The 27,062-nt window shown below is 42.8% G+C and overlaps 1 protein-coding gene across 5 annotated transcripts in view; it reads left to right on the forward strand.

Moving 5' to 3' along the window:
• ctbp2a (C-terminal binding protein 2a) overlaps positions 1–27,062 on the forward strand; it is a 317,555-nt gene that overhangs the window by 124,044 nt on the left and 166,449 nt on the right. For all 5 annotated transcript variants that reach the window (XM_063071837.1, XM_063071836.1, XM_063071841.1 and 2 more), the window contains one exon: positions 15,020–15,188. In XM_063071837.1, coding sequence (XP_062927907.1) covers positions 15,140–15,188 — 49 coding nt within the window. In that variant the 5' untranslated portion in view covers positions 15,020–15,139. The remainder of the gene's footprint in view (positions 1–15,019; positions 15,189–27,062) is intronic.

Raw genomic sequence — 27,062 nt, forward strand, 5'->3', positions numbered from 1 at the left:
ACTTATTAGAGAATGACTCAAGACCACAGTTGTCCAAGGGGGCCTCCACACCATTATCAGAGTGTAGCTGTAAATAGAGAGCATAACATAATTTGCTGTGTGATACCAGATAAGAAAACAGAAATTTTATCAGTTTATGAAAACAGTCTCAATTGAGTAATAGTGTACTTCACTTTGCTGCCTACTCATCCAGGCAAGTGTAGAAACCCACGTTTGATTACAAAAAAGGGCCATTACAAGTACAAGTGAGACCATAAAACAATGGAGCTGGTTCAGCCATTTGGTACATCGAGTCTGGTCTGCCAAAACAAAAATGGCTGATTTATTATCCCTCTCAACCCCATTCTCCTGCTTTCTCCCCGTAATATTTGAGTGTTCCGACAGAAATCAGTAGCCAAGGTGTGCTTTTAGTGGAAGCTGTTCAGAATTGGGGATTGTGGTGTGCTTATTTAGTTGCTTTTGGTATTGACAATGGATTTTTCTGTGACTTGTTGCTGAATTGTGGGTTTACCTTGCACCAGTAGCTGCAGGAGCCTCCAGCAATTACTTTAAACTGATTACCTTTGCTAAGGACAACAAAGAACACGCTTCATTTTTAGGAGGAGAAAAACATCACTCCATTGTGTTTTAAAATGCCTTATTTTGATGGTTATAGCTGACACATCTCTTTGACTGTGTAATTTTGTGATGGACTGAAATCTGTCAATTTGAGGTAGAGAACGTTGCCGTTTATCATGACAACATGGGAAGGAGAGCACTGACCTAAAGGTCAGGTATCCAGGATCCATCCAGCGCTGTCCTAACGTTTCCCTGCGAGGACTGTGACACTAATCTGCACAAAGTAGGTCAGGCACATGAACTGGGTCACCTTACATCCCTAATTACTCTTAACAGTCTGGCTTCTTTCAGGTTCTGAAGCGTTTAACCTTGTCAGTAAAAGAGAAACTTTTTCATGTAAAATCAGCCCTACAAGGCTTGTAGTCTAAGCCACCTCTCTGCTTTTGCTTTTATTCATCCTCTTTCCATGAAAATTAGTTGTGTCGTACATTTGTATAAAACTGGTTGTATTTTTCTTCCTCCTTTTGTACATTGCAAAATTGACACTCTGGGAAAAAGTCAGACCCTGGTGACTTTGGGTAAAAATAAATGGAGTTCCCCTTTAAGCTTTATTGATTTTATAGTTGATAGTACAAACCAATTAAATAATTATGTTGGCAAGGGCCTTCTGTAAGCAAGCTTTCAAATTTGTCTGTAGTATCAGAGCTAAATATCTTCCAATAAAAATAAATAGTAGCAATATAAACAAATAAGGGCAAGCACGGAATTTCCCTCGTTACAGGCAAAGTAAGAATGAAAGCTTCTTAGGTCAGATGAAATACAAGTGTGAAGCACATCAGTCGATAAATTCATACATAAACGTCACTGAGTACTGTGCATGGCACTGGCAAAATCTTTCCCTTTTCCACATTCGCTCAGCTTTGCAGGCTGAGCCAGTATTTAATTGTCCATCTCTCGCTGCCTCTGAGAAGATGGCGGTAGCAAGCTGCCCGCTTTGATCTACTGCCGTGCTTACGGTGTGGGTAAGCCCACCGTGCTGTTAGGGCGAGAGCCGTGGGACTTCGACTCAATGCCGGTGAAGGATGATGTCAGCATGGTGTGTGATTTGGAGGGCAACTTCCAGCTCGTGGCGTTCCCATGCTTTTGCTGTTCTCCGTCTTCGAGCTGGTAGAGCTCGTGGGTTTGAAAGGCGCTGCATAAGGAGTCTTGGTGAGTTGGAGCAGTGCATGCAGCAAATGGTACAAACTGCTGCTACTGTGCGTCAGTGGTGAATGAGTGAATGGGCTGCCTATCAAGTGGGCTGCTATGTTGTTGGGGACACAGCCTCTGAATACAACGGTGTCTCTTTAGAACGACGATGAGGGGGAAATTTTTCAGCCAGAGGGCGGTGAATCTATGGAATTCATTGCCACAGATGGCTGGAGAGGCCAAGTGATTGGGGATATGGGGGAGAAGGCAGGGGAATGGGATTGAGAGGGAAAATAAATAAATAAATCCCCACCACTGTCGGTGAGGAGTTTGTACGTTCCCCTCAGTAACTGCGTAGGTTTCCTCCAGGTGCTCCAGTTTCCTCCCACAGTCCAAAGATGTACCGGTTGGTAGGTTAATTGGTTATTGTAAATTGTCCTGTGATTTTTTTTTCTGTGTGTGTGCCATGCTCTGCCAGAGCCTTGGCGACCACTTTTTCAAGTGGTTGCCTTGGAGGCAAGATTCTGTGAGTGGTCCCCCACGTCCTTCTCACAGCGCAGTTTTTTTTTTTACGAGGCCGAGTTGCGAGCTCGACACTCAACCCGGCACGGATGGAAAGCATGCCCGGGAGCGACCCGACTGGACTTGAACTTGTGGACCTTCGCTCCGGAGTCCGGCGTTGATGTCACTGCGCCACCAGCCGGCCATCCTGTGATTAGGCTAGGATTAAATTGCGGGATTTCAGGGTGGCATGGCGCAAAGGACCAGAAGGGCCTATTCCATGCTGTATCTCTATAAATAAAAATAAAATTAAATAAGTCATGATTGAATGGCAGAGTAGACATGATGGCCAAATGGTCTAATTCTGCTTCTATCATAAATGTAGAGTCTTCTATGACACTGCTGACTTGAGCCTCGTCGATAGTGGAGAGGCTTTGTGGAGTTACGAGATGGGTTACTCACCGCAGGACTCGTAACCTCTGTCCTTTTGTAGCCACATTGTGTTTAGGACTTGTCCAGTTCAGATTCTACTTTGCTGTCTTTTTGAGCTCAAAGTTTTGGATACGACTAGGATTAAACTGAGCGAGCAAAGTCTCCCAGCAATTGCCAGAAAAGGGAAGAGATGAAGCGAGGTAGATTGAGCTTGAGTTAGAATCCAGGTCGAGAGAGTACCAGGCTGTTGTCCACACGTCATCCACTCTTGCTTCTCACACTGCTGTGTGTAAGGCGGTATAAAGAGAGGTACGAGTGGTGCGAGTTCTCCTGAAGTCAGTCACCATTGCCGTGGTCTTGTTGACATTGAGGAAGAGGTTATAAGCCTGGCACCAGGCCTCAAGTCCTACCATCTCCTCTCTGTAGGCTGTTTCATCATTGTCGATGATGAGCCTCACCTCATCGGCGAACTTGACAATGCAATTACTCTGGTGTTGGAATGGGACATAACTTGTGTTGTCTTGGTCTGAATATGGGCTAACATCTCAATTTCTCGCAAGTGGTGGGGATGAGATTTGTGCTAATGAACATGCTTATGCACAATGCTGGTGTGTTCTCAAGTAACCTTAAAGAGGTGATGTGTATTGAAGGAGTCTGGTCGATTCCAGGAATGATTGGGGGACATTAGATGTAAGATTTTCATGTATTTAGATTTTCCATTGTCCACGTTATTTTGCTATGTTTCCACCCCACCACATCTATTTAATAATAGACGTAAGATGATGGAGATAAGCTCACTCTGTGGCGACAGGTCATAGTGAGAGTGAATAACAATATTAATATCAGAGGCAGCGGCAATGAAAGTGGAGGTGTGGTTGAGCAGAACTGTAGTGGCAGGAGTCTTGTGATGAGTGCAGGGCCAAGTGGGATTTTCACAATGCCACCGTATGTGAATTGGGTAAGTTATTTTCCAGGGTGGACACTGGAAAGTGGGTTGAGACAGAACAGGGAACTGTGGGCAGCCGGCAGCACAAGGAAGCAGTCTTTGCAGACCGTAGTCGTGACTGAGTGGGAGAATGGATGGGATATGAGAAGGCAAGGTCAACACTGGGCTGAGATTGTGCGGTGGGAATGTTTATGTGGAGTGATTAAGGGAGGCGGGGAGAGCAGTGAACTTGGCATAGAGCAGAAATTTGTCTTGAGGTTTAAATCAATCACGGAGGATGAGAAATTAGTTGGTGGCATGAGTTCAGGAGGAATAACATCAACATAATCTTAGTGAAACGTTTATTACATTGTGGGTGACGGAGTGGAGATACGTATTTACCAAAGAAGGCGTAAGGCCCTCCTTCCATCTGCTAGCCTCCCGGTCACCCTTGGGCAGAGTCATGTGAAGCCATGGGAGAAGCTGGTGGATGGTTGTTTAAAGAGTTGGTGCATATCACAAGTCCTGGTTATGTGACCACTGATATCACGCAGCCAATCTCTGAAAGAGTATTAATAATAGCTGGGGTCAGCCGTCTTGTAAAGATAATTGCCCAGAAGAAGGCAGCAGCATACCACTTCTGAAGAACAATCATAGTCACAGAAAGACCATGATCACCTACAAATGAAGAATTGTATTAGAGTTGCCAGAAAAAGAGGATTTTTAAATGAATGGTGAGACGGGTGGAACAAAGGGTGACCTCGGTGATGAATCAAGATGCACAGGGCAGGGCAAGTGGTTGAACATATAATTGCGTGAAGCAGCACAAGAAATATTCATCACCCGTAGCCTGCATCCGGTCAAGGCCACATTTTTTTGTAGCAAGGGTCTTGTTCAGAGTGGGCAGATGTTGTAGAAGTGGAGAGAGGTGGTGACTGCAGCACTGGTAGAGTTTGCTGTATGTGGGATGAAGATGGTCATGGCGATGACTGCTGCCTGAGCATGTGGCGAGAAAATAGGGTTGCGCAGATGGGATGGCTGTTTATGGGGAGGCTTCGATGTGTCCAAGTGGACGATGTTCAGAAAGGCATCGCGTGATGTGCAAGCGAGAGCCAAATCCGAGGAAGCAGCAGCATCTGGGAACAAAGGGTAGAATAGTGGAAGAGCAAGAGACATCAAGAAGGGAGAAGCGAAGGCAAATAAGAATGGGCAAGAGTGCAGCTGAGTATTTTTTGAGGAAAAATTTGATCTTGGAAATGATGAGCTTGGGTCTGGCAGCTGAACTGTGTACAGAAATGGAAACAGAGAGTATACACAGCAATATTTTAAAAAAGGTAAGTTAATAATTTTCTGATAATGAACTGAAAATGCTGGGGGGGGGCAGGGGGAAGCTCCAAGACAATAATCTGTCATGGTGGGATGGATACAGTTGATGTGGGGAGGTGGAGTCAGTGTGGAATATTGATGAACTAACAGACATTTTTGGAAATCGGTTTGGTAAAGCTATTTGTAGGGCCACATTCTGAGTCTTTCTTTGGATATGAAGGAGATTTGCAGAACTGAATTTAGCAGAAACAGGCAGTTGGAGGTCAGCCTACGACCCAGAAGCAGCAAAGAGATTTAGCTCTCCACAAGTGAGTGAAACTTCTGCCGTGAACTGGTAAATTTTAAGGCTCAGCAGCTGAAACTGATCTGAGGTACAGTTTAAATAGCTGGGAGCTGTGCTGTGGCGTGCAGGCTGTTCAAGAACATGATGTCCAGAGAAGCCCAGGTGGTTGAGGGCTAAATTAGCAAGATCAGTTCTCATTGGCCTGCATGTGGGGTTTAAAGTCAGTTCTCATTGGCATGTAAAGGTGCAGAAAGAGTGGGAGGGTGGAGAGGAAGGCAGGAAGGTTGAGCACTGGCATTTTACACCAGCAGTTAATTAGTAGTTAGTGTTACAAGGCACCAAAGAGAAGGTTAACCAGTGGGAGAAAGGACAACCGTTGGAGGCTCACAGTAAGCAGTTCTCACAGTCTAATTGCCCTGGATTTGTCTCTCAGCTCGCCTTCAGAATTTGCTCAACACAGAGGGTTTATGAGATGTTTATTCATAAAAGTATACAAAGTGTCATTGAGAGCCTCTTTCATGATTTGCTGAGAAAACACCCACTGTGCAGAGGGAAATGAGAATTATTACGCAATTACCGTCTTAAGATGATTATTGTGTGTCTAAAATAAAACATTTAACTCAAACGACTCTTATTTCCTTGAGTACTAATTAATTCTTTATCTGACAGTACTTCTAGTTCTGCAGTTCTGAATGCTTTTGTCTTTCCCAGTTTTCTGACTTATCATTGTGCTGAGCAGTGAATGAAGGAAATCTTTCAATTAGTTCTGAGAATAAGGAGGGAGTATAGCCTGTACAGTGAATGAGCACACGCCATATTGGAGGTCCAGTTGCCTTATCACTGCATCACTTGTGAACCTGGAATGAGAGCTTAGAAAAATCCAACTGCCTCGTGTTCTCAGAGTCACAATCAGCTTTAGTATCACTGGCATATGTTGTGATATTTGTTGTTTTGCAGCAGCGGTATATTGCAATATATAATAATAAAAGCTGTGAATTACAGCAAGCATATTTCTGTATATTAAACAGTTAAATCAAGTAGTGCAAAAAAGAACAGAGGTAATGCTCCTGGGCTCAGTGTCCTTTCAGAAATTGGATGGTAGAGGGGAAGAAGCTGTTCCTGAATCGTTGAGTGTGTGCCTTCAGGCTCCTGTACCTCACTCCTGATGTTAGCAATGAGAAGAGGGCACGTCTTGGGTGACGGGGGTCCTTAATGATCGTGCGTTTTTGAGGCACCGCTTCTTCAAAATGCCCTGGATGCTGTAGAGGTTAGTGCCCATGATGGAACTGACTGAGTTTACAACTTCCTGCAGCTTTATTTTGATCCGGTGCTGTAGCCCTTCTCCGCCCCCACCACTACCAGTGACATACCAAGTCCCCACAAACTCCTAATGAAATATAGCTGCTGTCCTTGCTTCTCTGTAGCTGCAGCAATACATTGGGCCCAGGTTAAATCCTCAGATAGACACCCAGGTACTTGAAATTGTTCACGCTTTCCACTGCCAATCCCTCTATGAGGATTGGTTGTGTGTTCCCTCGTCTTATCCTTTCTGAAATCCACAATCAAATCTTTGGTATTGTTGATGTTGAGTGCAAGGTTATTGTGGCAACACCACTCAACTAGCTGGTATATCTGGCTTCTGTATGGCTTCCTATCATCATCTGAAATTCTGCCAACAATAGTTGTGTCGTCAGCAAATCTATAGATGGCATTTGAGCTGTGCTTAGCCACACAGCCATGGGTATAGAGAGAGCAGAACACTGGGTTAGGCACACATCCTTGAGGTGTGCCAGTGCTGACTGTCAGTGAGGTGGAGATCTTATTTCCGTTCTGCTCAGATTGTGGTCTTTCAGTGAGGAAGTTGAAGATCCAGTTGCAGAGGGAGGTTCAGAGACTCAGGGTTTGGTGCTTTTAGATCAGACCTGTAGGAATGATTGTATTAAGTGCTGATCTCTAGTCAATAAACAGCGACCTGACATAAGTTTCAGTATTGTCCAGGTAATCCAAGGCCGCATGAAGAGCCGTTAGAATACTAATTTGATGTTCTGACTGATAAAATAATCCTGCAAACTAACATCAGTGTCTATATATTATTTCCTCTTTTTTAGTTGGCTAAAGGTTACAACTGCTCTTCTTTTTTCTGCAACAGACAGAACTCCAGTGGCTCATGCCTTTGTTTACAGAACACGTGCTTTTAGATAACCTGGTCTCTAATAATATTTTACAGCTCTTCCAGAGCAACCTTGCAATTGCCTTCTTCAGAGCTCTGATGAAGGGTCTCAGCCTGAAACTCTTTTTCATGGATGCTGTCTGGCCCGCACAGTTCCTCCAGCATCTGCATATTTTAAAAACGCAAACACGAGGAAATCTACAGATGCTGGAATTTCAAGCAACACACATAAAAGTTGCTGGTGAACGCAGCAGGCCAGGCAGCATCTCTAGGAAGAGGTACAGTTGACGTTTCGGGCCGAGACCCTTCGTCAGGTCCTGACAAAGGATCTCGGCCTAAAACGTCGACTGTACCTCTTCCTGGAGATGCTGCCTGGCCTGCTGCGTTCACCAGCAACTTTTATGTGATCTGCATATTTTCTCTTGTTTTTCTGAGATCACTGGATGACCTCTTGCCAGCGTTGACCATAGGAATAATTTGGTCATGGGCTGAAGTTCAGTATATTCACAACTCAAGAGTCCAAAGTTAAAAGCTGTTTTCTGAAGAATGGTTGATTGCTTCTGAACATGGTCTGGTCTGACTTGAGCTTTGCTGTGCTACTTAGTAATTTTGATCAGTAAAACAGGGAATAAATACTCTATGAATGCGATCTGCTCAACAAGTCATAGCTTTGTCATGAGAAATAATAGTAGATTTGTGTGTATATTGTTACACCAGATGGTGGGGTTGTGGACAGTTGAATCAGAAACAGCTCAACAACCACTGCTTTATTATTGAGAGGAAGAAGCCATTTGGTCCATTGAGTTCTGTAGGATCTGTGATTAGATACCCATTGGTCTCCAAATAATGTTTCAAATACCCAACTAACCAACTTCCTGTAGAAAACTGATCAATTCTGTATCCATCATCCTTATAATAAATGAGTTCTGAATCAGTCACACGGAATTTTACCAAAAATCTTCCTGTATCTTTTCCCACTTTGAACCTATGTTCTTAGCTTCTTCAACCATCTGCCAATGGAAAAGACTTGTCTCCACAGTATCAAGGCCAACTGTGATCTTGCACACCTCTACTAAATCTCCTTTTAATTTCCTTTGTTCCAAGGAGGACATCCCCAGATGCTCTAAGATGGTAGTTGAAATCCTTCATCTCTGAAACCTGGTACATCTCTTCTGTACTCTCTCTAGGGCCCTAAAAGTTCCTCAGGAATAGTGACTAGACTTAAGCAAATCATAGCCTAGCTCTTACTTTATAAGTGTTGATTAAAACCCTTGTATTTTTTTAAATTCTCAGTGCCCTCTACATATGAAGCCTAGGATCCCATATACTTTACCGACCATTTTCTCAACATATCCCGCGACTTGCAAAGGATCATACACTGATGTACAAGAATCTCGCTGCTTTTACATAATATTCAAATACTACTATTTCCTTGCCTCTCTTCATTTTTGTATCATATTCATCAGTATACCCTGCTGAATATTAAATGTCATTCACAAGTTATCTACTCATCCTACAAGCTTATTGATGTCAACCTGACATCTATTACTGTATTTCTCTATTCACCCTTTACCAGATCTTTGAGTTTTGGATCCATAACGTATCAAATTCTGTTTGCATATCTACCCCTAAGGCATTAGCAGATGTAGTATTCCAAGTGTTCATCCCAGTCTGATCATGATGACTTTGTGCTTTCAAACTTTAAGTCAGGATTTGATCTGCTACCACTGGATTCTGTTATGCCATGGACCAGTGGTTTTGCTGATCACTCTTTCTGTGGGCTTTGTCCAATATGTTCCGAAAGTTAATTAAGGATACTTCTGTCACAACTCAGTGATTAACTTTCTATGTCACTTTTATCAGTAGAATTCATTCTGGCTGGCCAAACATAATTTGCCTCTAACATATAATCCTTTATTGGAAGTTGACCTCTTATACTGGCATGTGTACAGAAGTGCAGGAGAGTGATTCACTCTCTGAAGTTATCAAGTTATACTGTATGGGAACATAGCCTTTTGACGCTTAAATCCATACTGGCCAACAATCACCCACTTATGCTAAAATTATACCAATCCCAAGTGTTTTGTCCACATTCCTGTCAACTTTGCCCAGATCCTGTCACTCATGTACACACTAGTGGCAACTTATAGTGGTCAGTTAACCTTACCAACCTTTCGGATGTGAGAGGAAACTGGAGCATCCGGAGGGAACTCACTTGGTCACAGAGACAACAGTGAAGGGCATGGTTGAACTTTAAGTGCTGGAATTGAGTGCCAGCTCTACCTGTTGTGCCATCTGGCACCCTAAACTCATTGACAGACCCTTGACAGAACAGGCTTTTAAATAAATACCTGTGGAAATTGAAAGTAAATTTATTATCAAAGTGCATATATGTCACCATTAGCAACATTGAGATTAATTTTCTTGTGGGAATACTCAATAAATCCATAATAGAATAATTACCATAATAGAATCAATGAAATACTGCACCAACATGGGCACTCAACCAGTGTGCAAAAGACAACAAACTGTGCAAATACAAAAATAAAGAAATAATAATAATAATAAATAAATAAGCAATAAACGTCAAAAACATGAGATTGAAGAGTCCTTGAAAATGAATCCACAGGTTGTGGAAACATTTCAGTGATGGGACCAGTGAAGTTGAGTGAAGTTATCCCTTCTGGTTCATGAGCCTGATGGTTGAGGGGCACTAAGTGTTCCTGAACCTGGTGGTGTAAGTCCTGGGGCTCTTGTACCTTCTTCCTGATGGCAGCAGTGAGAGGAGAGCATGTCAGGGGAGTGGTGGTCCCTGATGATGGATGCTGCTTTCTTCCGACAACGCTCCGTATAGATATGGTCAATAGTGGGGGAGGACTACACCCATGATGGACTGGGCCATATCCACTACATTTTGCAGGATTTTCCGTTCAAGGGCATTGGTGTCTCCACACCAGGAAGTATTTCAATGCATACATGCCTTCAGAACTGAAATAAGGAATTACCACCTAGAAGCTTGGTGGTCAATAGTTGAGAGGTTTACATTATGCAAAATAATAAGCAGGTCCTCAATATATCCAAGAAATCCCTACCCACAGTCTTGTTTTCAAACAAGTGAATGCTTAAACAGAAGTCTCCCAAACTTTTGTCTTTGTAGAAACATGCAGGCATTATATATCCCTGTAAGTCATGCTGACTGTTTAAATCTTTTATTTAGCATATACCTCAAGACATGATATTTCTCAAAATTCTGAGTCAGGATTTATCTAATCTATACCAAACTTAATACTGGTTATATTTAAATTGGTTAAAGCAGTGACAACTAAAAGTCCAGATTGAATTGAGATGTTTGCATTCCCTGGTTTGCTTTTGTATCATTGCATGTGGCTGTTTTTATTGCAAACTTCATTAAAATCTGTAATTAAAATGCTTCATTTAGGCAGTGAAATCTTTTATATTGCCCAGGTAAAGTTCTTCTCAGTAACAGATTCTGACTTTTAAGTAAATATGCAGCATACCACAATTGTTCCAATTGATAAAGTATATTTTAAGATACTGTTTCTGACATACAATACATCTGCATTAGCAGGTGGGCTGGCTTGTGCAACAAATAAAAGAATGCCGTTAATTTTGTTTAAGTACGTATTCTAGTGCAAGAATGCAGCAACTTTTACATTTTCCTGAATGATGAAATATTGTACAGTTGTGCATTAACTGCCCTCCAAGTTTTAGGTGCTAAGAGGTGAGAGGTGTTTCCTTTGGGTCTGTTACTACACTGATTGTTTAGCTAGATACTATTATCATTATAATACAGTCTGTATTCCTGTAAAGCAAGATCATGTAAATACCTTTTGAAAAGGCTGGACAAAATGCATTATGAACTTTATTGTTCAGAGACATGCACCCTAAGGAGTCAGTGGCATTAAAATTCAAATTCATAACTCATTTATATTTTAAGGAATGTCTACATCATACAATACTCCATTCACTTCTAACAACAAATAGGCTTTAGCAAAAAGAGGTTTGTCAGGATATATCAGAAGAAATGTGGAATAAAATGGAATTTGTGTAAGTGGGTGGTTGATGGTCAGTGTGGACCTGCTTTTGTGCTCTGTGACTCTCAATCTAATTAATAAAACTTGTCCACAAACTGTAGTAAACGGATCTTTAAAAAATCCCGATGAGGTCCTTGCGTACTCTGAGTCCACAGGTGATCATCATTGTTTTAATTAAATGTACAATTATTAAAAGATCCATTAATGGCATTTGAAGTTACTGGCATGTTGAGATGTATATTGGGAAACTATCTTCACTGCTTAAAAAATTGAATATCATAACACCAAATTCTTTCATACAGAGTGTTGGGACAATCAAAAGTATATTCAGAAACAATGTTGTTCGAGACTCCATTGATGCTTCTAAAACAAAAGTAGTTGAACATTTGAAGCACTGAAGTCAAAAAAGGAGAGTGAAATCTTACACAGTGGGAAATAGGTCTGAAAGGCAATCAGGAATGCAATGGGATAAATGGCATCCTATTTAATACTTCCTACCTTCAATGGGTCTACATGCTTCAAAGTTCAAAGTAAATTTTGTTAGCGAAGTTCTTATATGACACCATATACAACCCTGAGGTTCATTATCTTGTGGGCATGCTCAATAAATCTATAGTAGAATAATAATATCAATGAAAGATCGCACCAACTCTGGTATGCAAAACAAAACAAAACTCTGCAAATACAAAAAGAAAGAAATAAACATAATAAATAACTAAGCAAGAAATATTGAGAACATTAGATGAAGAGTCCTTTTCACAAAGAGCGTGCTGGGTGCGTGGAATGCATCTCCAGCGACTGTGATAGAGGCAGATACAATAGGATCTTTTTAAGAGGCTCTTAAAAATGGAGCTTAGAGAAACAGAGGGCTATGCAATAGAGAAATTCTAGGCAGTTTCTAGAGTAGGTTACATGGTCGACACAAATTGACAGCCGAAGGGCCTGTAATGTGCTGTAGATTTCTCTGTTCTGGGTTCTATGTTGAAAGTAAGGCCATAGGTTGTGGGAAGATTTCCGTGATGGAGTGAGTGAAGTTATCCCCTTTGGTTCAAGACCCTGATGGTTGAGGGGTAATAACTGTTCCTGAGCCTGGTGGTGTGAGTCCTGAGGCTCCTGTACCTTCTTCCTGATGGCAGCAGCGAGAAAAGAGCAAGGCCCGGGTGGTTAAATATATTAGTTAGATTATTTTAATGTTTTGCCTCATCCATTAGTTTAAGTCTAATTTCCCTAGATATAGAAAGTTGTAAGTGTTTGCAATTTGCAGCGGATTTTATCAAGATTAGAAATGGAGGAACTTGCAAAAACAAGACATTGATCTAATAGTGAAGCAGCATGGTGATGCTGTGGTAGTTTTAATGCTGGTGAACTCTAATCTGTGAAAACCATGTGAAAAACACAACACAAAGCACCAAATATAGTCAGAAAGTTTTGTCTCCTGATAGCAGAAAATTATTCCCACACAGTAACAACAGCATTTGTTTTGTTTAGTCCTGTTAAATGACGAAGATCGAAGACAGTTTTGTGTCGGTTTATCTCTCCGATAGCTCCATTCGGCGAGGAGAAGGGTAGTTACTGCTGACTACAGTTCTATGTTATGGACTCAAAGTACTTCTCATTGCAAACCATTTCTTCAGCTGGCAGTGTTTACAAACGCCGCTGTCTGCAATGAGTTTGTACGTTCTCCCCTTGACCGCATGTGTTTCCTCTGGGTGCTCTGCTTTCCTTCCACAGTCCAAAGACGTACCAGTTGGTAGGTTAATTGGTCATCGTAAATTGTCCTGTGATTGGGTTAAATCGGGCGGAGGGGGGTGGTTGCTAGGTGGCATGGCTTGAAGTGCACAATAAAAAATAATGTGGACTGAAAGTTGTGAATTGGGAAGGTTAGTTGCTAGGTTGTTACTACTGCTTACACAGTGCCTGACATTAGGAGAATCTAACGTTGATACAATTGTAAGTACTGTACTACTAAGACTGTAGACAGAGGATGTAAAGCATGTTTTTAAATGACACTCAGATTTCAGCGCTAATCTAGGTCCTAATGTAACCTTACTCGCAAGAGCAAAGCAGCAATAGCTCACATTTCCTTGGCTGAATTAAGTGATTCATCAATGCACAAGCTTCAAGTCTCTGGTTATATTGTTTGCCAGTCTTTTTTTAAATGGGCTCTTTTGGGTTTCTTGTTTTGTGGCTGCCTGTAAGGAGACAAATCTCAAGGTTGTATAATGTATACGTACTTTGATAATAAATGTACCTTGAACGAGGGGCCACAGTTTGAGGATAAAGGGGAAGCCTTTTCGGACCGAGATTAGGAAAAACTTCTTCACACAGAGAGTGGTGAATCTGTGGAATTCTCTGCCACAGGAAACAGTTGAGGCCAGTTCATTGGCTATATTTAAGAGGGAGTTAGATATGGCCCTTGTGGCTACGGGGATCAGAGGGTATGGAGGGAAGGCTGGTGCAGGGTTCTGAGTTGGATGATCAGCCATGATCATAATAAATGCCTTCTCCTGCACCTATTTCGTATGGCCTTCTCCTGCACCTATTTTCTATATTTCTATGTTTATATTGCCTGAATATCGAACTGTGAGGGACTCTTGCTCTACTGTGATTCTTCTGACATCATATTTTACAATTGTAATAACAATAGCAGGGTGCCTGATGCATTGTGGTATGTCACACCACTTAATTCTGGTTCTGTAATGTGTCAGCTTATTACTAAAATGAGTTTTAGTTACATATGTGCCCTTAACTTGGCTTCAAAGTTGGTATGGTTTTAAACCCTGGCATCAGACTGAATGAAGTATAAATGGCAGGCTGGATTTAAGGCGTTACTTAAACCATTTCATGAATTAGGCCCCAGAATTTAATAGCCTAATCAAGGTAGCAGCAAAGGTCAGAAAATATGTAGAAGATTTAATATTTTTCGGTGTAAAACTATTGTGTATTTTTTAATTTCCTTATGTGAAACACATGGCTTTTTTTGCAGGATTTAAAGATTAGTTAAATCTTTAAAGAGTCAAAATGCCATTTGTGGTAATTTTCCTATTGCAAGCTTCAGTATTTATGATTGAAAAACATCTTCTCCATGCCAATAGAAAGCAAGAAGCTTCAAATTTGGTAAGGTGATTAGTCACAGAAAATGGACATCACCAGCAAATTCCCCATCTAAGACTTCCACTATCCTGACGCAGAAATATACTGTTCCTCCATTCCCGCTTTGTCACCAGGACTAAAGCATGGGACTCTGTCTCCAAAAGCATTGTGGGAACACCTTCGCCGGAAGGTCAACAGGGTTCACCATCACTTTCTCAAGGGTGGTCAGGATGGGCAATAAACACTGCTCTTGCCCACGATCTCAGAATCCCAGAAGATGAATAATTAAAATAGATGTGGTTCAAATTTCCCATTGCTCTGTATTTGTCAGCATAATTGACAAATTTTATTTATGGGGTGTTGAGCTATCCCAACAAGCCTTGGTGAAGCACATCAGTAAAGAGGTTTCACTGACTTAGTATAGGCTTTATTTTGAATATTCGTGTGGCTGCAGTCTCACTAACTACTTCTGTCTGTTAATATTTCAGGTTTTGGGATAGAGTTATGCACTTGCACTCCTGTGGATTCTTCTGAATAGTGAACAACTCGAAGGCTGTTTGCTTGTTATAGCGAAAGGATTTCTTTAAGTGGCACGGCTGACATCTCTGATGGACAAGCACAAAGTGAAGCGACAGCGATTAGATCGAATTTGTGAAGGTAAGCAGGTTGCACGGTTATATGGTCTTTAGCAAAAGTAGTAGTGGTAATTGAGGAATGCCAGGGTCATTACGTCTGATAGGTTAGGCTGTCAGTTTGGTAATGTGCGGTTTGAAGGATAAATTATAACCTGGACGTGTCAGGTTGGCTAAGTAGATGGTGTACGCTGTAGAGTCATACGTATGGGGCGCCACAGTAGTGCAGTGCTTGGCACAATGCTAATACAGCTCAGAACATTCCAGAATTCGGAGGTCAATTCCAGTGCTATCTGTAAGGCGTTTGTACGTTCTCCCCGTGAACCTAGTGGGTTTCTTCTGGGTGCTCCAGTTTCCCCCCACAGTCCAGAGGCGTACCGGTTAATGGATTAATTGGTCGTTGTGAATGGTCCTGTGATTAGGCTAGTATTAAATAGGTGGGTTGCTGGGTGGTGAGGCTTGTTGGGCCAGAAGGCTTTGTTCGCGTGGGATCGCTAAATAAATGAATGTATTTCAATAAGAACGTGGTAAATTAGTAAACTGGAAGCTGTAGAGAAGAATGATAATAATATGATAGAATTTTATACAGAGGCTGAATATAATTTACTTCAGCTTAATATTAGGCTGGGGTCACCTGTCTTGTAAAGACACTGCCTAGAGGGCAACGCAATGGCAAACCACATCTGTCGAAAACTTTGCCAAGAACCATCATGGTCAAGACCATAATCGCCCATGTCGTACGACACAGCACATAATGAATGATATTAGATCTTAAATTTAGCTATATCAATTTATAAAGGCATGGGATATCAGTTGACCATGGTGGATTGGGGAAACTATATTAAAAGTTTTGACAGTAAGCAACAATGGCTTACATTTAAAATTACATTGATTTCAGCAAATCGATAGCCTTTTAAGACTCAGCCACCCAACAGAAATGTGGTCTGGTCATGGCATATATGAGAAGTTGAAAATCACATTTGGTTAATGGAAAAAGTTTGTAATATTGCGGTCAAGTGCAGTAATAAGGATTAGGAAAATTTCAGAATTCAGCAAAGGAAGATCAATAACTTGATAAGAAAGGGACAATAGACTACAAAAATAATTTACTGAGAGAAATAAAAACAGACTGGGAAATCCTCTGCAGAAATGTAAGAGAAAGGTTAACAAAAGTTAGTGTTGATCCCTTACAGACTGAGACAGGAAATGGTACAGAAGTTATACAAATATTTTGTGTCTGTCTTCGTGGAAGAAGACCTAAAAAACTTCTAGAAAGCTGTAGCAGTCTGGAGTGAATAGCTGCTGAAAAACATTAGGAATAAAATGTGGGACAAATTAATGTGACTGGAGGCTTGATGACCTGCATCCCATTAAAGTGGTTCTGGTGATGGTGGGAACATGGTTATAGAGTTTGTAAAGGATTAGATGTAATCCTATTTAAAGTAGAAGTAGAGGAAAACAAGAACTGAAGATAATTTAACAGTGATAGTAGGGAAACTGTGAGAATCCATTACTAATGAAGCAGTGACAGAGTGAAATCAAAGTTCAGAGTAAATTTTACTATCAGAATACATGTACGTCACCACATACAACCCGGAGATTCTTTTTCCTCCAGGCATACTCAGCAAACCTGTGGAATAGTAACTATAACAGGATCAATGAAAAGTCAAGTAGGGCATCGGAGACAACAAACTGTGCAAATGCAAATATAAATAAATAGCAATAAATAACGAGAGCATGAAATAATGAGTTAAAGAGTCCTTAAAGTGAGATCATTGGTTGTGGCAACATCTCAATGGATGAGTGTAGTTATCCTCTTTTGTTCAAGAGCCTGATGGCAGAGGAGTGGTAACTGCTTTCGAACCTAGTGGTGTAAGTCCTGAGGCTTCTGTACCTTCTACCTGATAGCAGCAGTGAGAAAAGTTATGGCCTAGGTGATGAGGATCTTTGATGATGGAAATCATATTTGACGTGTCAATTAGTTTTTTTTTTGAAGTTGTAAGGAGAAGAATAAATGAAAGAGAGTCAGAGGATGTAGGAATTTGAACTTTTAGTAGGCCTTCACTAAGGTTTTACAGAAGAAATTAGTAAATAAAATTCAATAGGGCTGAGATACTGGCATGGAATGAGGGTTGGTTAATGTCCAGAAAGCAGACTGCTGGGATAAATGGGTCATGGCCAGGTTAGGAAAAGGTGATTTGTGGAGTGCTGCAGGAGCTGGGGGTACCTCTTCATGATCTATGTTGGTGATTTAGGCAGGGGAAATACCTGTAAAATATGAAGTTTGCAGATGGTACAAAAGCGAATATCACCTTTAGGTGACACAGCGGAGCCTTAGTGAGGTATAGCAGGCTAAAGGAATGAACAAGGTGGATGGAATATAACGTGGAAATATGAGGACACTGACTTTGGGGAAAAAACTTTTTTTAAAAAGTAGGATTTCTGTTTCTAAGTAATTGAAACGTTCAGAGAAAAAAGGTGTCATGGAAAGTTAGTGCACAGGTACTGCAAGAAGTTAGAAACTAAATCCATTATCACAGAAGGATTTGAGTAAACGGCCGAAGTTATTTTGCTGCAGTTATTTAGAGCCTTGGTAAGACTGTACCTTGCATATGGTGTTCAGATGTGGGCTCCCTGTAAGGAGATTGTTCAAGGAAAGTCTGCCAAATTGATTCCTGGGATGGGAGAGTTTGTTGTATCAGGGAATAGGCAAACTGAGCTTGTATAATTAGCAACCGTATTTTGATCAGGCAGAATGTAAAGGAATAAGTTGAAGAAGAGGAGGGACTACCTCTGCCTTGGTTAACATTTCTCCCTTGAGCAGAATGACCAAGACAGAAAACCAATTACTTATTCCCCTGCATCCTGCATTGTCTAGTGTGCTTCTCTGCACAGCAGTGTATAAAAAAACTGATTGATCATGATGCTGTCTCAAGGCTGTAGGACAAATGCTCGGTCAACATAACACAGCCACATCAACCTGTGTAGGATACAGATTAACTTATTTATCACATATGCATCAAAACACACAGTGAAATGCATCATTTGTGTTAACAACCAACACAACCTAACACTACCTTGCCAGAAGATGATTGCTGACTTTTGTAGCCTCAAGTAAAATGCAGAGACAATGGATTTGGATAATAACTGACTTTCCTTTAACTCAGGGGTTTCCACCCTCTTTTATGCCATAAACCCCTACCATTAGCTAAGGGGTCCATGGACTCCAGGTTGGGAACCCAAGCTTTGAATGGATATACTCGATTAACTCTTGACTACAATATCTTTTTTAAATGAAATGTGTTTTTTATATTCTGATCTTTATGCTAGTTATTGGGAAGGTGCGTTGGTGGGAATGCCTCTGCAGAGGAATAGGCAGGTGATAAAAGGAGTTTGTACATTTTCCCCATTACCATGTGGGTTTCCTCCAGGTGCTCCAGTTTCCTCACCCAGTCTAAGGACGTACCGGTTGGTAGATTAATTGGTCACCGTACATTGTCCCGTGATTAGGCTAGGGTTAAACTGGGAGGTTGCTGGGCAGCGTGGCTCGAAGGACCCGAAGGGCCTATTCTTCCCCGTATTTCAATAAATAAATTGAAATTTTCAATGGGATGATACATCGGTTGAAGTGGATAGTTGGTGCTAATCTTACTTACTTCTTGCCCATGTTGAAGCCAAGAAAATAATTTCCTCCCATTATTCCAATAATGTAATCTATATTGTCCAGTTTAAGTGTGGGAATGGGCATCATCTCCCCTACCTCATTCTCCTTTTCTGAGTGTCATCTGCTTTTATAGCTATTTTTATATAAGGCTTGGAATCTGAATTTGCGCTCAACAAGAACTAGCTTATGTTAATTTTAAAGTATCTATTCACGTTTTATCGAATAAAAATCCATCTGATTTAGTGAAGAATATTTGTTGGCAGCCTCGAATATTTGTTGGTGCCTGGAATCTTCTGAATGCTTACCCGTAAGAAAATGTGCCTTGAAAAAGTATTCATCCCCAACCCTTTGCTCACATAAATGACTATTACAACCAAGGATTTTGATCAAGGTACTTGAGAATCACATGCTCCTTTTTCTCACAGTAGAGCACACCCAAAAAAAACCAGGGAAAATTGTAAAGCATGAAAAACCAAAAACTCGAAAACTGAGCTGTCAGCAGTTCAAAAGTATTCATCCCCCTTTGATCAGTATTTAGTTGAATCACTTCCTGCAGTTATTACAGCCTGTCGTCTTTTTGGATAAGTTGCTACTAACTTTGTACATCGTGATAGAGCAAGATTTGTCCATTCCCTGTTGCAAAATTCCTCAATCTTTGCCAGGTTAGTTGGGAAGCGACGGTGGACAGCAATCTTTTGAAGACTTGCCAGAGAGCTTTGATCAGGTTAAGCTTAAGACTCTTAAACACAAAATAATCTGCAGATGCTGGGATCAAAGCAACACTCACAACACGCTGGAGGAACTTGGCAGGTCGGGCAGCATCAGTGGAAACGATGAGTCGATGTTTCGGGCCGGAATTCTTCGTCAGGACTGAAGAAAGAAGGCGGGGGAGGGTTGGAAGAAGGCTGGTAGGTTCAGTTAAAAAACCAGTAATTTGAAAGACAAAGGGGTGGGGGAGGGGAAGCAGGGAGGTGATGGGCAGGAAAACAATGGGTAGTAGAAGGAGGCAGAACCATGAGGGAGGTGATGGGCAGCTGGGGGAGGGGGCAGAGTGAAATAGCAATAGAGGAAGGGAGGGGGAGGGAATTACCGGAAATTTCTAGAATTCTATGTTTATACCAAGGGGCTGAAGACTACCTAGACGGTATACGAGGTGTTGCTCCTCCAACCTGAGTTTAGCCTCATCATTGCAGTAGAGGAGGCCATGTATGGACATATCTGAATGAGAATGGGAAGCAGAGTTGAAGTGGGTGGCTACTGGGAGATCCTGTCTGTTGTGGCGGACGGAGTGGAGGTGCTCGATGAAGCGGTCCCCCAATCTGTGTCCCGCTTCACCAATGTAGAGGAGGCCGCACCGAGAACACCGGATGCAATAGATGACCCCAACAGACTCACAAGTGAAGTGTTGCCTCACCTGGAAGGACTGTTTGGGGCCCTGAATGGTGGCAAGAGAGGAGGTGTAGGGACAGGTGTAGCACTTACGCTTACAGGGATAAGTGCCGGGTGGGAGATCCGTGGGGAGGGACGTGTGGACCAGGGAGTTGCGGAGGGACTGATCCCTGCGGAAAGTGGAGAGGGAAAGATGTGCTTAGTGGTGGGGTCCTGTTGAAGATGGCGGAAGTTGCGGAGGATAATGTGCTGGATCCGGAGGTTGGTGGGGTGGTAGGTGAGGACAAGGGGAATTCTGTCCCTGTTGTGGTGACGGGAGGATGGGGTGAGGGCCGAAGTGCGGGAAACGGAGGAGATGCAGTTAAGGACATCATTGATGACGGTAGAAGGGAAACCACGATCCTTAAAGAAAGAGGACATCTGAGATGTCCTGGAACAGAAAGCCTCTTCCTGGGAGCAGATGTGGCGGAGGTGGAGGAACTGGGAATAGGGAATGGCATTTTGGCATGTGGCGGGGTGGGAAGAGGTATAGTCGAGGTAGTTATGAGAGTCAGTGGGCTTGTAGAAGATGTCAGTGGACTGTCTGTCTCCAGAGATGGAGGCCGAGACATCGAGAAAGGGGAGAGAAGTGTCCGAGATAGACCAAGTGAGCCTGAGGGCTGGGTGGAAGTTTGAAGTAAAGTCGATGAAATTGACGAGCTCAGCATGGGTGCAGGAAGCAGCACTAATGTAGTCGTCAATGTACGAAGGAAAAGTTGGGGAGTGGTACCAAAATAGGTTTGGAGCACAGACTGTTCCACATAACCAACGAAGAGGCAGGCATAGCTAGGGCCCATGCGAGTTCCCATAGCTACACCCTTAGTCTGAAGAAAGTGGGAAGAACCAAAAGAGAAGCCATTAAGTGTGAGAACCAGTTCCGCCAACAGGAGGAGGGTAGTGGTGGTGGGGTACTGGTGAGGTCTATTATCCAGGAAGTAGTAGAGGGCTTTGAGGCCTTCTTGATGGGGAATGGAAGTTCATAAGGATTGGACATCCAGAGTGAAAATGAAGTGGTTGGGACCGGGGAATTGGAAGTTATTGAAGAGGTAGAGGGCATGGGATGTATCCCGGATATAGGTGGGGAGGGACTGAACTATGGGTGACAAAATGGAGCCCAGGTAGGCAGATACAAGTTCGGTGGGACAGGAGCAGGCAGAAACTATGGGTCTACCGGGACAGTCAGGCTTATGTATCTTTGGGGGGAGGTAAAACTGAGCAGTACGGGGTGTGGGAATAATGAGTTTAACCCCTGAGGATGGAAGGTCTCCGCAGTTGATAAGGGCAGTGATGGTGTGGGAGACAGTGATTTGATGTTTTTTGGTGGGGTCCTGTTCCAGGGGTAAGTAAGAGGAGATGTCAGAGAGCTGCCGTTTGGCCTCAGTGAGGTAGAGGTCCGTCCGCCAGACTACTACGGCACTACCTTTGTCAGCAGGTTTGATGGTGAGGTTGGGATTAGTGTGGAGAGAGTGGAGGGCAGTGAGTTCAGAGAGAGTGAGGTTGGAACAGGAGAGAGGAATGGTGAAGTTAAGACAGTTGATGTCTCGGCGACAGTTGGAGATGAAGAGATCGAGTGCAGGTAGAAGGCCCGGGCGGGGTGTCCAGGAGGAGGAGGAGGGTTGAAGACAGGAGAAGGGGTCATCAGTAGGGGGAGGGGAATCCTTGCCAAAGAACTAGGCTCAGAGGCGTAGGCGACGGAAGAAGAGTTCAGTTTCATGGCGGGCATGGAACTCACTGAGGTGTGGACGGAGGGGGACAAAATTCCTTCCAGGTGAGGCAACACTTCACTTGTGAGTCTGTTGGGGTCATCTATTGCATCCGGTGCTCCTGGTGCGGCCTCCTCCACATCGGTGAAGCGGGACGCAGATTGGGGGGCTGCTTCGTTGAGCACCTCCACTCCGTCCGCCACAACAGACAGGATCTCCCGGTAGGCACCCACTTCAGCTCTGCTTCCCATTCCCATTCAGATATGTCCATACATGGCCTCCTCTACTGCAATGATGAGGCTAAACTCAGGTTGGAGGAGCAACACCTCATATACCGTCTAGGTAGTCTCCAGCCCCTTGGTATGAACATAGAATTCTAGAAACTTCCGGTAATTCCCTTCCCCTCCCTTCCTCTATTGCTATTTCACTCTGCCCCCTCCCCCAGCTGCTTATCACCTCCCTCATGGTTCCGCCTCCTTCTTCTACTAGTCATTGTTTTCCTGCCTATCACCTCCCAGCTTCCCCTCCCCCACCCCTTTGTCTTTCAAATTACTGGTTTTTTAACTGAACCTACCAGCCTTCTTCCAACCCTCCTCCACCTTCTTTCTTCAGTCCTGATGAAGGGTTCCGTTCCCGAAACATCGACTCATCGTTTCAAGTGATGCTGCCCGACCTACTGAGTTCCTCCAGCGTGTTGTAAGCTCAAGACTCTGACAGGCCACTTATGAACATCAATTTTCTGAATTTGAAGCCCTGGCAGTGTGCTTTGGGTCATTGCCCCGATGAAAGATGAACTCCCTACCCAGTTTAAGCTTCCTGGCAGAGGCTAGCAGGTTTTTATCCAGGATCTCTCTGTGTTTAGCAGTGTAGCCCCCTGGTAATCCTCAGGCTCGCTCAACTCCCCTTCGTCTAGGGGAAGCAGCCTTTGGCCCCACCAAACTGGGTAATCAAGTTCGTGTGGATGCTGTGTGATGTACCCCACCCCGCCAAATAACAGACAATACACCATATATGATTAAATGATTACAATTGATAGATATTACTGGAACTATATAATTAAAAGAGATAAAATATAAAAGGAAAGTAAAAGGCGCCAAACTTATCAAAGTTCAACCTCTTCGTGCACAAACAGTTGGAGCTCTAGTAACGGTCCTCTTCTCAATATTCGATCCCCTCTGTCCACCTTGACCTGCTGCCTGGGACCAACCACGGTGGTCGACCAGACGCTCCACATAAGTCTATCTTCATCTCCTTTCCTCGCTGAAGACCCTGGACCTCGGGCTTCGGCTTGGGGTCTGCCCCGTCGGCCCGCTCACAGCATTGCGTCCACTCTCTCTCTCCCCATCGCGCCTTCTGCCCAAAAACTCGTGCATCACGATAGCTTACAGACACACAAGAAAGAATAACATCTATCCCAATTGGTTAGCAAATGAATACAACTCGCTCTATAACCCAAACAAGCTGCTAGTGTGAGAACTTTCTCAGCAGTTAACATAACAAAGAAGCCATTTTGATTAACCTACGCAGTAACATAAAAGAAGAAACCCCTTACAGCAGCATTCATCATCCCATCAATCCTGACCAGATTTCCAGTGCCTGCTGCTGAAAATCATCCCAATAGCATGATGCTACCTCCACCATACTCTATAAGGATGGTGTGTCCCGGCTGATGCTCAGTAAACTGGAAATCTGGTCAGAATGGATGCGAACATGAATGCTGCTAAGTTTTTCATGCTTTACAATTTTCCCTGTTTTTTGGGCTCCAATGTGGGGAAAAAAAGGGAGCATGTGGTTCACAAATAAAAATTCTCAGTTAAATAGGTCAAACTCCCTGATTGTAATACTCATTTATGTGAGCAACGGGTTGGGGGCTGAATACTTTCTTAAGGCTCTCACTCTATTTTGTAAAGCTACCACCTAGAGTAGGTCATCTGTTACATCCATGTGTGTAACATTAAAGCTATAGAATGAAAGGAAAAAGAAAATGTCATGCTATCTGGACAAATTTATTTGCGTGGCTGTCTCCCCTTGGGTCATCTCTCTGAGGTAATTTTCTTACCTGAAATTCTGTTATGGTTTATATATTCTTTTAATAATTGTGACAGAAAAGAGCAAAGCAATCACAGGTTGATCTGAACATGGTTTGAATTCTGCATCAACTTTACTGTGACTTTGTGTGAGATGAATAAAATTGGAGCAAACGACGGCCCAGACACACATGCAGACGCATATGATGTCTCCTTCTGGACAACCATTAGTGACAAGCTGTGATCACCCATGGACACAATGAAATGCCCCCATCATTGGACTATCTGGTTTCCTAATGCATGTCGTTTTATCTTTACTATATCATGGTTAGCTTTGTTTTATTTTGTTCAGTTAATGGTTGTGGACTGGTCTCCCAGAGTTCATTTAGTGGTATCGATTGCATTGTAAATAACTCAAGACTCCTAACAGTAAAGTGCCTGAAGTCCTTTCGCTTAACAATGCAATGACTTGTTTTGGTGGGTTGAAAAATGTTAAGTCATTTTGAATCCGGTTCTGTTAACTCCTTGACTAGAATCACTGGGTTAGTCCGTTCCCATGTGTTCCCAGCTTCAGTTCCTATTCTGAGGGTGAGCTCTGAGGGTGGAACAATTGGTCGCAGGCAACTGCTGGAGGGGAAGTGCAGGTTAAGTCAGCCTGGTTGCCTGCTCGCATTGTTACGCAGTGGCCTCTGCTGGCAAATATGCTGTATGGACAATAAATTGGGAAACGATCAGACTTGGCTGTCCTCCTTATCCTGGCCAAGTGACCGCTTGGCACTTGGATATTCAATGAGATAGAGCCAGCAAAGTTTGAGAAATAGCAGGGGATTCTAACTCACCAACCTGTACCCACTGTGAACCAGTACTTTAAAGAGAAGAATGGGAATGCGGAGAGTGCGTGAGGGGTGGTGAAAATTATGTAGGTATGGGGGAGATTACAATTCCAAATCAATTTGTTGGTTTAACGGCAACATCTCATTTTTATTTTGGCAAAGGTCTTTCACAGTGATTGCTGTGGTGAAAACAGCTGGCGGGTGACAAAATCTGAAAGTTAGGCAATGTTCCCATGTCTTCCACTTGTACTTCGCTTTGTAGCAAATGTACTCATTAAGCAATCCCTTTACCCATGATTTATTAAACTCAGTTTCATCATTTGAGGGTAATCATGCGTTCTTGTTCTACAAAAGTGGCTTTGAAGACAAGTTAAAAGTACAAATAAGCAGAACTACCTTCTAGAAATTTGCCTTTCTTGTCTGATGTTTTTCATCAGACCTGATAGCTACTGATTTGAAAGTAACTGGAACAAGAGAACAAATGGTTGTAAAGAATTCCACAGTTGCAGATTTGATTATGATTGCAGATTATTTCCAGCTGTGATCCTTAATTTGGTGTTTTCTCTTAAAGGGGACCAGTTCGGTGAACTGCATTTCCGAATATTGAGCAGCTTCATCTGTCTGTTTACACAGCTGACAACAACATTGAATGAGATTAAGCATTAGTTTCTTGCTCTGCAAGTTAGTCACAAGCAATGAAAGTTTGTTGGAGTATTTATTAAACTCACATCGCCAAATACTCCCTCTTCTCCACTGCAATTCTGCATTATTTCCAATTATTTTACCCTGCAGATGTAAACATAGATCAAAGGGCAACTTTTGCTTGATCTCCTTACCTTCCATCAGGTTAGCTGTTGGAATAAAGGCACCCGCTGTCTCGTTAAACCTGCAGCAACACTCAGCGTTGAAGCCAGGTAAAGATTGCTGCAATGGTACTGCCCTTCAAACTTAACGTATAGAATTTCAGAGTAAATTACAATGAAGCACTGAATTGCATCAGGAGCTGGAAATCAAGTGGTGGTGATAAGGAGTTTGTGCATTGTCCCCGTGACCCTGTAGGTTTCCTCCAGGTGCTCCAGTTTCCTCCCACAGTCCAAAGACGTACCGGTTAGTAGGTTAATTGGTCATTGTAATTTGTCCTGTGGTTAGGCTAGGATTAAAATGGAGGGTGCTGGGCAGCGTGGCTCGAATAGCCAGAAGGGCCTTTTCTGCACTGTATCTCAGTCAATCAATAATAAATAAATCTAGGATGCAGGAAATACTCAACAGGTGAAGCAGCTTCTGTAAACTTTCATAACAGGTAAACTTTCAGGTCCGTGACCTTTTATTAAGGGGTGGGGGGTAAAGGGGGCTCCAACCTTGGCGGAGGTGAAGGCGTGCTTTGGTTTCTCCTGTCTGTATGTGAAGTATAGAGGAAAATCTCAGCAGCAGCTCTGCTCGAAGTACTTCGGTCCTGATCTGGGGTGCTGACTGTGTGCAATGGTATGTTTTCCCTGTGACCACATAGCTTTTACTGGTGTTCTGATTTCCTCCCTCATCCCAATGATATGCTGGTAGGTTAATTAGCTACTGCAAGTTACCCCCTTGACATACCCAGTTAATAAAACAACTAAGGGGGAGTTGACAGACATGTGAGGGAGAATACATTGCAGGGCCACAGGTGAAAAGGCCAAGGCAAATGGGACTGATAGGATGTTCTGCTGGAAGCTGGCATGGATCTAATGGGCAGAATGGCCTCTTCCTGTGCTGTGCTAAGTAAGAAAATACCACCTTTAGCCTGTAGATGTCAGTCAAATTGCTCTCTTTCTGTCCAGATTAACATAGCCACCCAATGACATTAGTAAAGTAAACTTCTTTATTATCAAGTTGCATATATGTCATCATATACAACCCTGAGATTCATTTTCTAGCAGACATACTTACTAACTGCAATGACCGAAATATACTCAATAGAAGACCGCACCAACCAGTGTGCAAAAGACTACAAAGTACAAATACACTAAGAAAGTAATAATAATAAATAAATAAACAATAAATATCGAGAACTTGAGATGAAGAGTCCTTGTAAGCGAGTCCGTAGGTTGAGGGAACATTTCAGTGATGGGACAAGTGAAGTTGAGTGAAATTATCTTCTCTGGTTCAAGAGCCTGATAGTTGAGGGGTAATAACTGTTCCTGAGCCTGGTGGTGTGAGTCCTGAGGCTCCTGTACCTCTTTCCTGATGGCAGCCGCAAGAAGAGAGCAT

This window comes from Mobula hypostoma, chromosome 19 (assembly GCF_963921235.1).
Source record: "Mobula hypostoma chromosome 19, sMobHyp1.1, whole genome shotgun sequence".
Lineage (NCBI taxonomy): Eukaryota > Metazoa > Chordata > Chondrichthyes > Myliobatiformes > Myliobatidae > Mobula > Mobula hypostoma.